Below are 18,112 nucleotides of genomic sequence, written 5' to 3' on the forward strand. Positions count from 1 at the left end.
GAAATGCTATAAAACTAAAGGGAAGATCCTGATTTTTGTGTCCTTGTGTTTTTCAGAGGCATATTGGAATTAAGCAACAGTTATGGGAGAGTGAAACAAGAACAGATGCTCACTCCATGTGAGCTGGAAGATTGCTGCTGGGATACTTTCTCCTAGCGACAGATAGTCACTTAGCACATTGCTTCACTGGGCCACCGCTGCCTAAGACACTAGATTCGGCTTGCAGCCTCTAGCTTGTGGCACACAGCAACTCCCCCAGAGACTGAAGGCTTCTCTTTCTCCTCCATTTTCTGATACAAATTGCTGCAGAGCACGCCAAATGCTTTGCTCTTTACTTGGGCAGGCTTTTCTGAAAAAGCCTTCCTCACTCCTGCTGATATCAGCAACTGATTCCTGGTTACTCATAGCAGTGGTCAGTTTTCCTCATTCATGGGCAGATTCACTGCAGGCCAGATGTGTGGGCTAATTATTCACACGAGTGATTTCCAATAGCAGTGCAGTGAGACGCAGTTGGGCAAGCATTTACTCAGGAGACACTGTGAATGGTTATAAACATATGATCCAAATTACTTTTGATCTCTAACATGAATGATCTTATCTCGTTCTGTTTTAAGTCTGTCCAACTTACGACATTCCAAATTTCCTCATTCTATCCCAAAATAATTATAAAAACCTACTAATCACATTCTTTAGAGCAAAAAAAGGAAAGTCAAGCAAAAAAGGCACAAATAAATAAGTCAAAGCACTGCAAATCTTAATATATTTGTAGCTTTCTTCTGTGGAGCCAATCTCTTGCCTGTCCCATAAGATTCCAGCTGCAGAAGCAATCCATCTTTCAGTGCCAAAGTGAGAAAAAAAAAGGAATCAGCATTACTAGATCTGCATAAAATGTTCACATGAATCTTTGAGATCCCTCCAGTCTGCCTATTTTTGCTATAGCTAGACACCTGGTATCTATCAGCCTCACACAAATGTTCTGGTGCAGGACCAAGAAAGGAGAGGTTTGGTTTGGAGGAGAAATACCTCTACCCTTCCACCAAAGGAGAAAAAGCAAAAAGGAAACACAAGTGGTTTTGCATTAATTATATCTCTAGTGAAAGGAGATAATTAGAATTATCCAAATATCATTCTAAAAAAGCTAGATAGAAATATTTTCCTTCTAGATTGGACCACAGCCATATGTTCCTAATAATGAAAATATTTCCCAAATTTTCACCTGCCTTATTATCGGTACTAGAATCTTACTAGCAAACCACCAACTAATCCTCCTTTATAAAAACATAAGAACATTGATCTAAAGATACCTTATTTTTCAAAAAATTTTAGCATTAATGAGGATTAACATTAGCATAAAATTACGTTTATGTTTCTTACCTTTCACTGAAGAATCGGATAATCAGCAATATAAAAGCATATGGTATTGTGGCATATAATTGATGTGGTTTTGGAAAGACAAGTCCATCACGGTCTACAAAATGTGCCCATGTGACGTTGACAGGCATCCAGATATTCTCCCACCAGAACCAGCTGTTGAGCGTCTTTAATATGTGCGCCATGCTAAGCAAATAGAGATAATTAAAAATTATTCCTGACTTATTAAAAAGAAACAGCATGAAATAAAACATATTGAACCTTCTTGTGTAGAACAGTGGTTCCCAGCTGGCAGGACGTTTCCTACAGATAAGGTACAAGCAGCAGATGAGCCTTGGGTCCCACAAGAACGAGCTGTCCTGGCCTGCATGGGTTGCACTGGTATTGCAGGTCCAACAGAGGCACTCTACAGAGAGCCTGCAGGCACTGTAGAGATGCTCAGGTGTCTCCAGATTAAATCAACAGCAGACCTAGCCAGGAGATTCAGTTTTCTCAGGAAAAAAAAAAGGGGGGGGGGGGCCCAGGATCATTTAGAGGGATTTGAAACCCCCTTGATTTAAAGCATGCAGGTGGGATTATAATCCAGCAGAAGATAAAGTAACAGAGCTAAATTTTGAGCTGGTTTAAAGCAATGCAGGGTCTTTGAACTCTGCAGGGGGGAAATAATTCGCTGTCTCATTTCAGTCATTCACACTAGACTGCTTAGTACCTAGCCAAATCTTTTACAATAATCATTTATAATATATCATACCCATACACATACCTTCCCTAGGCTGCCTTCATAAATTAAATATAAGTGGGTGGAAGAGCGGAAAAGAAATGAGAAAGTCCAGGGGGTGACTCAGTTCCGTAATAATGAAGACATTTTGCTATTGAATTAGTGCTGCTTAATATGCTAATAGCAATATACACCCTGATCCTGATTTTGCAAACACCTGTGCACAGAACCAAGCATAAAAATTACAGTGCACAGCAAGCTTTTTTGGGGGGTTGCAGGAAATTGTATGATTTAACTGTGACTAAATCCTAGATCAGAACAAAATGTCTAAAATCAGTTCTTAAAGGAAAAAAATTTGCACTTCTAAAAAAAATGCATTTCATTCTTGTAAGTCTCATTTTTAACCTTTACATTCTACATCATATATTTAGAAATTTCTGTTATCCCTCATTTAGTTGTAAGGACTTTACAGTACAAACATGTTATATATCCTATGAAAATATTCTAAAATTGAATAAAAATAGAAGTTACTATAATGTTTTCCATAAGGCTGAAACAAGTAATTTTTTCATAATTTCTAGGAGTAATAAATTTAAATAACTTTTTCCATACTAAAGTTTCCTGCAAACCAACCCCCCCCCCCCCCCCAAACCCAATCCCCCCTGATTTCACTGAACCATAGTTTTGCTGAGGAAACAGTTGAGCTGGGAGAATTTCAACCAAGTCTCCTCATAGCGCTAGACGTCCCATCAGAAGATCTCGCAATATATTTCTAAAGGATCAAGTGATAAGATCAAATCACGCTGAGGACAGACAGTAGTTCAGGCCCTTTCACGTTCTTCCATATCTGAGCAGGGGCCACACTACTTTAGTTTTGCCTGCAGCCACACATAGCTTCCACCCATGCTGGATCAGGACACCATGCTTAATGCACTCACACGGGCTTTCCAGATTCAGACATGGCTGGCTCTGAAGCCCACTTTGATCAACAGCTGAACGAACTGTCGCTGGGATCTAGGCTGGGCTGTTTCCATAAGCTGAAGCCTTGCAGCAGGTTTGTGAAACAGTGACTTGTATCCACCAAACAGAACTGGGTTAACAGACACTGTGAATCAATTTACTGGCCAAGCACAGTAGTCAGTATTGAAATATTAATAACCCAGCCATTAAATCTTTTTAAATGCCAAAAGGGGACAGTAAAAACCTACTGAATGAATTGTGTGTGTATAACCAAATGCAAAAATAAAGGAGGGAGAAGTAACAATTATTCCTGCACTGAGACTTTATATACCAAGTTCCAGCCTAGAGCAATTTTTTACTGCTGAATTATAAAATCCTGGAAGTAGGGATTTATAACAGGGCTGCTAACAGACCCTTAACTACAGCTAGCAGGCGCCATGATAATGAAGCGGGGCTTTGAAACATGACATTTTAGGTCAGACAGAAAGGCTTGCAGACAAACTGCCCTAGAAGACCAGGGGGAGAGACTCATTACACAGTTCTGCTTCCTAATATATCTATATTTTTAAACTAGACTGTGCATTGCAAACTATCACAAATTGTAACTGTAATAAAAATAGGCCAGTCTATTATAACACAGTGGAAAGAGCACTAACAGTTGGATCATGGTGAGATAGGTTGTGACTGAATATGCACCCAAAGCACTTAAACCCTAGAAAAACCCAGTAGTGCATATTTTCGTATTGGATTCTTGGGATCTCACTAATTCATGTTTTCCTTCCACTCATGGGTGCTTTACCATACGACTACCTTTTCAGGTCTTAAACTAGTTGATACACCTCTACTAAACTAAGCTCATAAACACATGCTTAATCTTAAAATTTAAGGGAAATCTGGGATTTGGGGTCTGATCCAGAGTCCACAGATTTCAGTAGAAATCCTTCTTCACAAACACCAAACAGACTCATAGAAAGGTGGGTTCTCTGAAACTTTCTTCTGTAATCCCCTGTATTTGTACCAGGTCTTGCCTGGCATATGGGATTAGACCATCCCTGATGAATGTTGTTCAAGTAATTCTTAGAAAACTGTTGATGAGATTCCACATCTGTCTGCAGCCTATTTTTATGTTTCAGTACCCTTAAGTTGGATGTTCACCCTACATCCAACTTATGTTTTCACTGCAGCAAATCAGGCCATTCCCTCGGCAATCTTGGAGATTTCCATCTTCAGAATAGCAGCTGTTTAAGTAGTTGGGCTGTTTCCCCATCTCCCTTCATCATCAGTTCTCATCATGAGGTTCCTGGAGCACCTAGAAGGTGAGGAAGTCTTTCCAAACACACCTGGGCTGCAGTGACCCAGTTGTCTTTTACAGTTTCTCTTTCTGCCCTCTTGCTCTTAAATAGGTGACAGCTGTGGCTGTGTGATTAAGTAGTTTTATCCCTCTTTAAATCATGGAGATCCTGAAACATACAGGAACTCCATAAATACTATTTTGTCACATACATCATATACAAGCAGGGTTCTCTTCTCCTGTACTACAAGCAAGCTGTGGTCCTTTCAGCTTGCTGAGAAACTTTCCATGAAACCCACACATGATTTGTATGTTTTTCTGTATGAAAAGGAAGCTGATACCCAACAGAAGTCTCAATCTCGGGAAACACCACTCAAGGCAAATTAACTGGGAATAGCTCAGTGCTAGCTTTATTTATCACCTCCTTCTCCACACATACATACTTGTTACTTCCTAGAAACCTTGACTAAAATTAGTATTGGAACTCAATTACACTTTTAAAGATGAACCCATCTATTATCCCATCCCCTCTGCCAAAAAGGTTCTTTCAATGCTCCCACAGCACCACCGATACAACTGATCCAGCTCCATGGTTTACTCACCACATCTACAGCAACCACTGTCCCAAATGCTAATCCTCATTATCAGCTTTCTCCACATTATGACTCGACCTCTTCATTCTACATTATTTACCTTGAAATCCTTTTGACCCTAAACAATGGCTGTGTAAATTGTGAAAGAAGAGGCAGAGGATGGAGAAAAGGAGACAGATAGCAAGCACACAGGCCATTTGTCTCTAGCAAGCTTTGCCTGTTAGAAAAACCATAGCTGCCATTTGCTAACCTCTCCTCCTTCCGATTGCCAGCTGCCTGGGACAATTGTGGCAGAGCGACTTCTCAGAACCCTTAATCCTACATCTATGTAAATTTACCAGGCAGAGATTGAATGGCCAGAGAGCACAAACTGTGCTTTCAGACCGCATCAGGTTAAAGGCACATTGCCAGTGCCATAGGAGTGAAAATTTCTCCATTATTGTTTGCATGCTACTTTTTCTGGAAAAATGATTTTGCCCCCCCAAGGGCTATTGTTCTGGCATATTACATGTAGACCAACCTCAAGCACTTGCATGTACTTTAAATGAACTCGTCTATACTGTTTAGTTTTGGTTTTAACCCAAAGATTTTTGGCAGCTTGTTAAATCCTAACAGGTTAGGAAGGCCAGTAACCCTTTGCCCATACAATCTTACACTGAGAATGCCTCTTCCAAGTACCCATACTGTGAGTGGGAAAGGGAAGGCATCCACTACAGGTCCTCGCAGGGAAGGGACTAATAAACAGGTAGAAGAAGTCTTTCAGCTGTCCCTTCTGCCACCCAGGGGCTATGAACAGCAGTGGTGAGGTAGGCAGGCATTTTGGTTAGAAGGACCTAAAAGTCAGTCTAACAATAAAATAAAGATATTTTAGAAAACTTGAAATTTCCCCTGCATCTTGGAAACTAAATACTCCAAATAAAGAAATCTAATCACTTCCTTGCTAAGGAAGGATCTCCTCTGTAGCCTCATCTAGTTTTAAATGGGCTAGTGCAAAACAGGAAAATCAGGAATGATTACTTCAGGAACTGCATCCTTTATAATTAAAGGAAAGCCTACAAAGTTGGGAAGTACCAATGTGAAGTTTCTTTCAAAGCCCTGTTCCTTGGATCCTTGATATTAAAAATATTATTATCCATGAAATTAAAAAAAAATCTCATATTTTTTTAATGCCATTAAGCAAAAAAGGACAAATTTTGGTTTGACAAAAGCTATGTGGCTACGTTTTGAAAAAACAAATTCAGGAGCTGCTTTGAAGTGGAATTTCTGGCTGCTGCAGTCTGGGGAATGAATAAAAAGAAACAGAGCCAAAGCTTTGACTGTGCTCTCTGCACAAAGGCTCTTGCTTTCAAAAACTGCATTTCCAAACCAGAACTAAGAGAAGACGATATCCAGGTCTGAAGGATGTATTAGGAGGATTTCCTATCCTTATTTACTGAAAAAATTATAAAACCCAATGGATAACTAACACAAACATGCAAGTGAAAGAAGCCTTACTTTCTCTAAGCATCTTATTAGACTGTCTACGCAGTGTGACTCCAGAAGCATAGCAGGGAAAGAATGAAATCAGCAAAAAGCAAGAACAACATAATTCTATTTCTCTCATCGTTTGGTAGAACCAGTAAAGCTGCTGCAGTGACTCTTGGGAAAAATCAAGTCTCCCAGATATCAAAAGAGACAGCAAAGCTGTTCCAGGCTGTTAATCATCAACATTAAACCAAAGTGGTTTAAGAGAGTAAATAAAGATCAGATCCACCATATCAGAGGTTGTGGTTTTGCTTAAGACTAAGCAATATATGCAACAGTTAACACACAAGTTTCAGCAGCAGTTTCATGTTCTGCTAAAAATAGATAGCACATTGTTTAAAGAAAACCCAACTGTGATCACCACCATGAAACAGGTGAAAAAATATGGGACCTACACTTTGTTGCTAACAGTTATGCAACCTTTTTCCTACTGAGGATAGCAGAACTACTTAAGAGATACCTTTCAAAAAAAAAAAAAAAGGCAATACAACAGAAAAGTGAGTTTTAATAAAATAAAAAAATCCCACATGTACAAACCCTAACTTATTAATGGTTAGTATTCATGCAAGTGTTGACAGTTGATATTGTGCCATACAGCCTTTCAAATGTGTAACAGCTGCTTTATACATCTTCTGGACATACTTGCAGCTTGCAAGTTTAAGAAATCACAGGATGTGACACCAGATTAGCTTCTCCAATGATAATTTTTTATGCTAAAAAAATTATTAGTCCCTAAAGCAGTAAGAGCAACCCTGACCTCCACTGTTTTCTTCCACACAAACCCATTCATTCAGGCATCAGTTGTTTGTTGTAGGTATCTGCCAGTTGCAGACATTGCTTGTTCCTGTACTTCTTGGCACTGCTTTTTGTATTTGATTGAGCAGTGTTTTGTGCCTAATTGATGTAAAGCATTTGAATTATGGTTTGTGGAGGAAAGAACTGAATGAAGAATATTGGATTGATGCTACCACCTCTTTACATCTTGTCTTTTTTCACCTTGTTTGTCCAAACGTGAAAACACAATTCCAGTTAAATTCTGCACAACCTGAACCACAGCTTGAATGACATCTTACCAAGCCTGCACATACAACCAGTGGCAGCACAGACTAAAAGAGCTGTTGGACTTAGAGGTTCTTATGATAAAACACTGAAATACTCTATACACATAAAACAGCTGAATTAAGATTGCTATGAGACCTTTAACTTCAGATTTACTCCCTAGCTTGTACAAATCTCAACTGTAAACAGTTTAAGTGCCTAGTTATAGGGCAATTAGAGTATTCTACTTCTTTTACTATACTATCACATTACCTTGTAACTTGGTTACTATATTGTAGCAGGCTAAAATAGCACTTTGAATAAATCTCAATTAAGGTGGCAAGTGGGTTTTATATTTTTCCCTGTTGGGGGCTGGGGGGGTGGGGAGCAGAGAACCAGACCTGTTTGAAACAATTCATTTTCTGGGTGGAAGTTACCATGCTCTCTCTCCTTAAAGGAAAGTAATTTTTGAGCAGCTAAAATGGCTTTAGCTGATCACAGGCAGCTGAGGAAAGTGGAATACAGTTCTTGCACTGTACAGTTACAGTGCAAACTACGTCTGCTTTTAAGCTTTAAAAATCCGTAACATTGACAGAGTTGGATAAAGAGCTATGAAATAACTCAAATATCTGCAATATTTTTGAGGTACAAAAATAGTTCTTAAAAAAAAAAGAAAGCAGCCCTATCCAAACTACAGGTTCTTAATAGATGCTTAATTATAAAAAGTTTGAACAGACCTAGAGGAACACGATCAGTTGCTTCAAGAACTCATTAGTAACACTTGTCAGAAGGTAAGGAAAAATCTTTTTAAAGTATGACACTTTTCTTCAAATTATTACTATTTGGGTAAGATGCAAAGATGATTATTTTTTGTAGCTTACCAAACTTTTATTTGAAATAAAAACCTGAAGTCTAACTTAAAATGCTAAGTTATATAATGAAGATTTTACCAGAGTTATGAGCCTTCTTGGTCACTTATTTAAGATGAGGGTTAAGGGCAGAGAAGAATAGAGCAGCACACAGGTACACAGTGGCCAGGATAAGCACATTATTAGAACTACAGCAGTACCACAAAACATGTGGAGACAGCTGAATAGTAAGGAACTAGAGAGAGGACCTAAGGGTGCACAGGCAATGGCTGTTGGCTTCTCCACCTGCACAATGGATGACTCAAGGTTTTAAATTAGCCCTTGGGAGGTAGGGAAAGAGACAGGGCTGGTACATTTGCACTCTGGAAAACTGTCCTGTTTGCAGCTTCCTGAAACAAGGTCTTCAGCTATCATGTACATATAGTGGCTCAAGCTTGTACACTGCCTATAATGATCTCTACACCACCCTGAACCAGCAATTAAACCAAGTCTGTTGTGCTCCACTGTTCTCAGTTCTCCTGTTGGTTACCCCCTCCTTTGCAGCTTAACCTGCCCAGACATTCTCCACCCACAAAGCCAACTAGAAGAGGAGCCAGAACGTAACTGGTATTTCATTATTTCAGCTACTGTTTGGCATCCTTTTCATGTCCTAGCAAATGCAAGAGAGATCTTCAGCTATATGTACACCAGCGTAGCCTCTTCATCAACAGTGGCACCCCAGCTGAAGATTTGACCCAAGCTAGGAAGCTAGCTAAAAACAGGTATACATTACAACAAGTAGGAACAAAAAGTGAATGGAGATCCTCTATCTGAATGTTATAGCATGAAAGAACCCTTTCTGGCAGCTTCTTTAAATGTGCTACGTATTGCACTAACTTCTTCAGGTATTCAACAGGTAAGTCTTATTAAAAAAACTCTGTTAAACTGAATCTCTTACAGAACATTTTTTTCTTAGCATTTTACAGAACAAAATTAGAACTAGCTTTTTCAAGCAACTTAAATTCAAGGGGGTTTTTATGCAATCACATTTATATCATTAGCTAACATTATTTTTCCTGTTAATAAATTTTCCTCCCTTCCAGTTCAGAAAGAAATGCTCTTACAAGCACTTAATAGAATAATGATACAAGAAGTAGAAAAGCGCAAAAAAAAAAAAAGTAGAAAACCTGCACTACTTTTCTATAAAATAAAAAGCAGTTCTCATAGGCTGGAATACTTAGTGGCAACAAATAAAATCTCATTAGCACCTATTCTACTCTTTATTCGAAGACTATCATAAGAGTCACTCTAATTTTCCCTTACAATACAGACAATGTTAGAGACCAGCTCCTGCTAATGATTCAGACCATAATCAGATGGAGGGGAAAAAAAACCCCAAAACACCCCCACACCACACCAGAACAGGAAAAAAAGGAAAAAAAAAGAAATTCCTACCTTTATGATGTTGCAGTCAAAGAGAACATAAGCACATTAGCTGGGAAGAGGCATTACGCTCACTACTTTGACAAAGGTAAACACGCCCTATCTACAGAACTCTTTCAAATTCTTCGGAGACCCACCCAGCAAAGCTGCACTTCAAGATTTCTGACTGAAGGCAATCCTGATGTCATGTGTATCTACCTGGTGAAACTCAGGAGTCGTAATGCCAAGTGCCTTCCCTTGTGCTTGTTTCAACATAGTAGATGAAGAAATGTATGAAGTCACGTGGTATTTTGTTGCACGGTGAGAATTCGTCTTATATTGCTCTATACATGCACAGGAGGATGCTGTGCCTACTGATTGTGCTGAAAAAAGGAAGCCCCAAATGCATCACTTCACACTGACATTTTTAGATGCATTATTAGATGAAGTATGGGTTTTCAAATAAAGTTGGAGAAAGGTTTCTGCTCCTATTCACCAGCCTCAGGAATACTTCCAGCCTCAATCAACTAGATGTTTTACAGAAAGTGTTCCAGTTACTTAGAAGATAAAAAGTGGGATTTTTGAAATTCCCAAAGCAGAGGGAAACATACACTGACTGTATGTTTGGTTAGAGATACTATACAAACATGTAAATTTTACTTAACCCTATGTGATTTTTTTTTTTTTTTTTTTTTTTTTTTTTTTAATTCCATGACTAAGACTGAAAGTCATTCCTCACCAGCTCTCCCCAGTTTCAAATAAGTGACAGCATTCAGAAGCGTTGGCATTACTTAGCATTCGGGTGGGCAGGACACTTTAGTGTTGTCAGAGAGGAAAGAAAAAACCTCACTGACGAGCCAGGAGCGGAGAACCTCTTATTAGCCCATTCTTCCTGCTTGCAGTCAGCAAAGAGCAGCCCACAAAATAGGAACAGACATGTCAAAGTTGAACCAAAGTTTCACCTCACCCAGCATACTGTCTCTGAAGGAAGCTAAGAGCAGATTGCTACAGAAGACTGCAAGAACAGAATAAACACAAAATAGTAACTGATGACACCCCCAACCTTCAGTAATTTGAGGCTCTGACTTCCTAAACCACAGATGGTGTCTACATAAATAACACTGGAGAGGTTTCCCCCCGCAGCCTTAATTTCCACAACTCCTTTTGAGTATATGAAACTTTCATCGTAATCCATAAGACTACAATAAAAGAAGATGCAACCCAGGCAATATTTGGATCCTGCTCATTTATTTCCCTCCAGAGAAAAGTTTGGTTTTGTTCATATAGCTTTTTTTTTTTTTCTTTTTGAGGCATTATATTTTGCAGCTATTGCAAGTCTTCAGTCCTTCCATAAAAGTGGGAGCAGTACTCAATAAACTGATGCACCAGAGAAATATTAAACATGAAGGATTATTTCAGAAAGGTAGTATTATGGCTTTGCTGTTGCTTAAATTATCTCCGTGCTTTCCCACATCTGAACCACTAGCATGAACCAAGCAGAACATTTAGGAACACTTTGCCAATTAGCAAAGCCTAGAGCAAGCTGATTCACTTGGCTAATACTGTGCCAGTAATGTAATAGGTAATTGGCAGAAACACCTTTCTTATGCCTCAATCCACGATTTCTTCACTATTACACTACATTGCAAAAAACACATTTGTTTGACTGGAGCAAATGTGGAGCTGCTACAAATAATAAAATGGAAAAAAAAATGTTTTTACATACTTCTTGAGGAGCATTTGTTAGGTAGCACTCAACGCCTACATAGGACTATCACACGATTAAAAATATTGCATGGTAAATAACAAGCTAACCATACTCTCTCGATCAAAGCTGCCCACTGACCTTTCAATTATTGCTGCACTTTCACAGTACTTATCCTTCAGGTATCTTAAATTTGAATGCTGCAAAAAAGAAAACCAAACAAAAATAAAAAGCCACCACCACCTTAGTCTGTAGGGCTCACTGAGGAAAAAAAAAAACCCACCACCCTAGGTGTTACTACTCCTTACTTGTAGCATAACACCTACTCCATCATACAACAATTGAATATAACCAGATAAGAGGCACATATTTGACCCAAATAATTATTTGACATATCACTGGAAATTACGTATAAGTTTTCAGTGAAAAACAATATTAGAACAAAACAAGAAAAAAAAAAATCACAAAATTAACTTCTTCCTGTTTTCCAGCCAGTTAAACACATATATTAAATTACAGTGAATCCACACAGTGGATGTGAGCTTTCACCTGAGCTTCTAAGCAGTTACATAAGAAAGATTATAGTATTAGTTAACTTTCTCAGTAAAGAAAACCCTCTTAGCAAATCTTTGAGACTGTATTAAATCTTAAAACCTCTAGAATCAGAGCTGTTGTGTATGATGGCACCTGCAGGGGGAAGAAGAGAAAAAAACACCAACAAATCTCCAAACAAAAGGGTTTCTTTTATTTTCCTTTATTAAAAAAAAATTAAAATTTGTCTGGGGAACCAACAGATAAATGTTCTAAACATATTGCCTATTAGTACCTAGTAATTTTTGCTAACTGATTATCTTTTCAATGGCAGACAGGTAATCAGATCTCAGTCACATCCATACACAGAGAAAAAGTAGGAATAAATTTGATCAATTTGATCAAATAGTAATAATTTGGACTCAATTCTCTTTTCACCACCAGTGAAACCCATCTGCTTGCTATCTGGCATTCCTTCAAGATCAAGATAAAAAAACCTTGATATTCCTATACTTTGTGCTCCTCAAGAATCAATAAATATCTGAAAATGAATCATTCCAAGTCCCACATTCAAGGACATCAATATCGTAACTCATAATCTTGCCATCTGTCATTTAAAAGCTAAGCTCCTCTTCTTCACATGAATTCATATCTTCTCCTAATATACCAACCTTCCCCTACATAAAAGGGATGAAGAAGTCCACTTAAAATCTCTCAAAAAGCTTTCTTCTCAAGACCTTTCTTGGTCTTCGAAGTATGACCTGATCGATAATCCATACAGGGTTTTTAAGTAAGGAGAGATTCATTACTAATTAATAATGCCATCTGTCATAACTGAAGACTAGATACCTGATTTTGAACAGAGCAAGCATTAAGGTAATAAATAGTTATCATACATGAATACCTCTGCAGGACTAAATCAGGAATACACACAATTTGAACACATAGGCTGAAATCTTCAAAATGCTTAAATCTTTTAAAATTATTGTTTCAGAACTTGGTTCCTGTGAATTTTAATAAGAAATGGAAAACTCAATACTTTGAGAATCTGGCCCTTAATAACAAGAAGGAAGATGACAATTGGATAAAAAGAGGATGTCAGTGGTAATACTGGAAAGATAAAGACAGTGGAGGGAAGTGAAGGAACACTAACACACTCTACTGCTGACCCAAGCCACCATCACTTCACTAAAATGCAGAGAACAGGATTATTGATAGGCTTCAAATATGCCTTAGGAAAAAGGCTCCAGGAAAAGACATTGACATTCCCTGGGGACTGCTTTCTAACCAATTTCTCTTGCACACTTAACAATTGAGGGATATAAATACCACAGTTATGATCTCTCTTTCAAGCTGTTACAAACTCTTGGCTGTATTTCATTTAAATACTGAATATACAGCGTACCAATAAGCTTCCAGGACAGCAATTAAGAACACTCTCATATCCAGAGGCACAGCACAGAGGTGTATGTGTGATTTAATGAAGAATTCATCTGGTTACAGTTTGGTCAGCATTCTTGATGCAAAATCCTAGTCTGTTTTGTCTTTAAATTATCCTTGGTGAGATTTTTTTTTTCCCCCTTGATTTAGCATCAACCTGTCCATACTTGTCAAATTCACCTTTCTAATAACCAGAAACACTGGAGCAATTCAAGTATAACCGCATATCTATATAAGGTACTTTCACTACATATGTTCTAATATGTTTGAAAAGGTAAATTTAGCAAGAAGAGTAACTGGTTGCTCATGTTTATAGCGAGCAGTGTGTTAAAACGTGCATGCTACTCACAAAATCTTAGCAAGAACAACTGCATCTAAGGATTGACTTCTATTGTTCACCCTTTCCACTCCAAACACAGCACTGCTAATTCACTCAAATAATACTCCCAATGTGCTATTACCATCTTAAGATGCAGGAGACTAATACACAAAATCTTCTGGCTGCAACACTAGACATTTAACAATTAGTCCAACCAATTCTTTCAGAGAGTTTTTTAATTCGTTTCCAACAGTCCAAATAACATAGGATTAAAAAGATGTCTTGTTGATCCTTGGAGCTGGAAGCACTGGTTTAACAGCTGTATGAAAATAAACCTCAACAATTTGTAACACTTGCACATAAGACAACGCTGCAAATGTTGTTTGATTACATTACTAGAAGACTATTAGAGCATCAATCTTTATCCATCCACAGAGAACACAAGTGCAAAATATGAGCATGTGCTTGGTGAAACTGAAAGGCAATCCCTTTGATGCTTCACACCCAGCAATTTCCCCCTCTGCATCAGCTCATAATTGAAAATTACAGAAAACACTGGCATCATACTGGTCAGTATTTTTAGCTTAGGTGAAGCAGCACTCCTTCAGAGGGACCAATATTCTGTTGAAAATGATCAAGTACTAGATACTCCCTTGAGGAGATAAACAATTAAAAAAAACCACAAACCCAAAACTCATGGTTGAGTTTTACATTTGCTGCATAATGGATCTTTGCCTAATTCTCACAGCAGCTGTAGTGGTGTCAGCAGAAAGAGAACACCATTTCATACCTGATTTTCTTGAAGAATGTAAATACTATCAAGGAAGCCAAGTACTTTAGATAAGTTTTCAGAAAGCATTAGCTTTTTTGTTTCAGTTAAATCCCTACATGAAATAGCTATAAAAGGTCTGTAGTAACAAAATTATTTTAAGAGCTGACAAACTCCAAAAGATTACATTTGAAGATAAAGCTAGCAAGCGAAGGATGAACATTGTGAATGTGGAAATAAGCACACTGGATTTTGTAATTTGACAAATCTTTTTTACTTAATCAGTGCATGCTGTTTTGCCAAATAGGCTTCAAAATCTTATCCGTTGTTTCTTATGCAGCTATTACTTCCTTCAAAGTAGCTATGGACATTTGGAAGCTCTTTGACGCTCCACAGAAAATCTTTCAGGTTTCAACTCTCTAGCACCAGGACGAAATGAGGCAGATTCTTGGACAACTACGATTAGCAGCTAGAACTCCTAACATAGTTTCAGGATATGTACATACAAAACTCCCCTACAACCTTTTAAGGAAGCCAATATTCAGCAGTGCATTTACTTTTGAGGTTGAGCGTGCTACTTTTTCGAGCATTTCACATTTTTTTCAAATCTTCCCCCTGAAAAGACACCGCTGACTGACAAAACCCATGTTTTGCAGCAGAGGTAAGTAGGAACCAGAAATAACTTAAGGATATTGCAATTCTCCATGCAAGCTTTTTACCACAAAATATATTGTTGTATTCCTTCCTTCCTTGCTGTATGAAAACCAAGCCAGCTTGTCTATTAAAGAGTGTCTCTGACAGTTATCAGCAGTAAACTCATTTAAAAAGACAATGACGTGGAAAAGCTTAAATACCTGAGATGTTTCTCAACCAAGTCCATGTCCATGCCTGCTGTCGACCTAACAACCAAAAGACTGCCTATCATCCATTCTGACACATACAATTGGCTTCTAACAGGATTTCAGAGTGAATCAGGTAGCCTATAAGAGTTGTACAAAATACAACAAGATTTTACAAATTCATTTGGACAACTCTTCAAGGGAAAATACACAGAAGTAAAACTGTAATGACCACAGTATTTTCACTCCTACTGACACTGAAACACTGTAATAAATACTTGATACTGACATCAGACACTACCTCAGACTGACTTTGGAAAAACTACAAATGATGCTTATCCTGCAGTGATAAACCAGGGAACAACCAAGGTTCCTTATTCCCAGCTTTACAAGAGTATCATAAGTATAGAAATTCTCAGGGTTGACTTTTATTCTTGTATTACAGGATTAAAACTCGTATTACAAGTCTTAAAACTAGAGTGGAAAGCAGTCATAAAAATATTGGAGGAAATCCAGTTTGAAGAACCACAAGCATGGAACCACCTGGATTCAGCTGTAATTGCAATCAAGCTCTACAAATATTAAAGTTCAAAACTATTCTTTTTAAAAAGCACATCCTGTAAGCAATTTCTAGTGCTAACTGCTTACCTCATTAAAGCATAATTTATTCTGTTGATATTGAAGGTAAAACTCCTCAAAACAACTGCACAGACATAGATGGAGACTGTGGACATTTCAGGATAAGTGCTCTGACAGAAAACTATTCTCCAGACAAGTCACCTGGTTTTTTCTGTGTCTTGCTTTGAAATAATACAAGAAAAGTTGTTAGATATCAATATCCAAAGGTGAGGCACATCAACCTCTTAGTAATAACTGATCTACTTCCTAAGTTCTAATTTAACATTGGTAATAGGGTCTGCAGCTGAGCTAATTTTCTCTAGCAAATGAAATAACAGCTCTGCCTAAAAATTTTAGATAGTAAAAACTGAAGCAAAAAAACCAAACAAAACAACCCCAAAACAAACCGACCCCAGCAACCCCAACTTATATACTCAGCAATGGATTAAAATACAAGTTCATTTGCAAGGTGTTTTCTTTGTGCTAGACTTTTTGAATATAGCCATAGAACCACTAGCTACCTTCATTCCTCACACTCATTTTGCATGCAATAAAAAAAAAGTTGACTCACATCAGTTTTACTGTCTCGGGTCCTACAGTTCATAAATGGTAAAATATCAACACATTAAGGTATCTAGTTGCCAGATACAAACCACATTTACCCATTTTTACCACTAAAACATTCTGAGAATTAAAACAATGGCTTTCTGAGAAGTGAAACATGTGGGAATGATCACTACTAATAACCAACTGGGCACACAATCAACTTCATGCCTGTAAGAATTAAATACAGTTGGATTGCAATTGGATTTGCTGTATTAAAAAATCAAAAGTTATGGCTCCTACACTTCTTGCTAAATGCAACACACTGTTCTGAGATTTCTAAACTTTTACTTCAAGAAAGTTTTTACAGTTGTTATCACTGTCAAAGAAGACGACTAGCACTCAACAAAACTGAAATTATCTCTCCATTCTACCTATCCCACACTGCTTATCAGTGTCTGAGAAGTACTGTTGTAATTTAGATACTTCCAACTCGCAAAGTATAGACTAAGAAATGCTGAACAATACTATGTTCAGTGAAAACAATGAAGTTACTCAGTTAAAATAAACTAGTCAGCAAAGGGTAGATTAAGAGTGAGGATAGTGGAAAGGATTTCACTGAAATGTAAGTACCTACCTAACTTTAAAATTGCGATATTGAGAAACTCTTGCTCAACTGCCTTGCCAAAGGCACTTCCTTTGTTTGAACCGAAAAGTTCCCAAGTTGTCTAGAGTTGCATCTTTGAACATGCCCAGAGACATTTCAGTCCTGACAGAAATGAGCAACTCAGCATCTAGAGCATAACCAAATTCAAACAGTAAAGAGAAACCAGCATTATTCTGCCCTGGACAACTCAGAGGTTAGTTTTTAACTAAAATAACTATAAGCATGAATGGAAAAGTTTCCATTCATTGACATTCTCACCCACTTCTACACACAAAAGTTCTCAGGAAGAAACCAAAGCACAACAAACACACAGACTATTCAGATCTCCTACATGCCAGTGAAGGGGATCACTCTTTCCTATATAACTGCCAAGTGATTACAGCTGTCATCCTGAAAGAATAAGACTGAGGTTCAAACCTTCCTGTCTGAGAATTCATACCATGCAAGTGTCTCTGGAGAGCACTGTAATTTCCAGCTAAATTATCCCATAAGCTTAACCTAGGTTTCTTCCCCTCCCAATAGTGTCAATTGACCAGTTCAGAGCTCAAGACTGATCTAGAAGACAGTCACAGAGATTGGGGGTCAGCCACCTGCTCCAGAGACTGTTTGTCTTAACTCAGTATGTATTTTAACACTAAGTAGCTATTTAAAAGGAAGATAGAACTTACTTGGCTCTCAATCAGAATAGAGCACTTACCTTCAAGAGATGATCCTAACAGGAAAACTGCTTCTTACAGTTCTGATGAGGTCTGAGATTTCTACAGTAGTCCCCGTTGTCAGTACTTTCCCATTGCCTAACACTTGTAAGATCATTACAAGCTGCACGTTAAGTGTACCAACATTAGGTGGCTTCCTGCTAAATGCACACACTGGTTTGGATCCTGTTCTGAAATAACTTTCTCTAGTAAGAATTCAC

The 18,112-nt window shown here is 38.0% G+C and overlaps 1 protein-coding gene across 6 annotated transcripts in view; it reads right to left on the minus strand.

Moving 5' to 3' along the window:
• The window catches only part of CERS3 (ceramide synthase 3), a 50,346-nt gene extending 32,255 nt beyond the window's left edge, over positions 1 to 18,091 (minus strand). The window contains exons 1-3 of one of the 6 annotated variants that reach the window (XM_069798551.1): positions 17,167 to 18,091; positions 16,017 to 16,168; positions 1,375 to 1,557 (exon numbers count right to left, since the gene is read on the minus strand). In XM_069798551.1, the coding sequence (XP_069654652.1) occupies positions 1,375 to 1,557; positions 16,017 to 16,102 (269 nt within the window). In that variant the 5' untranslated portion in view covers positions 16,103 to 16,168; positions 17,167 to 18,091. The other 5 variants (XM_069798553.1, XM_069798554.1, XM_069798552.1 and 2 more) reach the window with 5 other exon arrangements.
• Positions 18,092 to 18,112: the final 21 nt, after the last annotated feature.

The sequence above is a fragment of the Haliaeetus albicilla genome, chromosome 12, assembly GCF_947461875.1.
Source record: "Haliaeetus albicilla chromosome 12, bHalAlb1.1, whole genome shotgun sequence".
Taxonomy (NCBI): Eukaryota; Metazoa; Chordata; class Aves; order Accipitriformes; family Accipitridae; genus Haliaeetus; species Haliaeetus albicilla.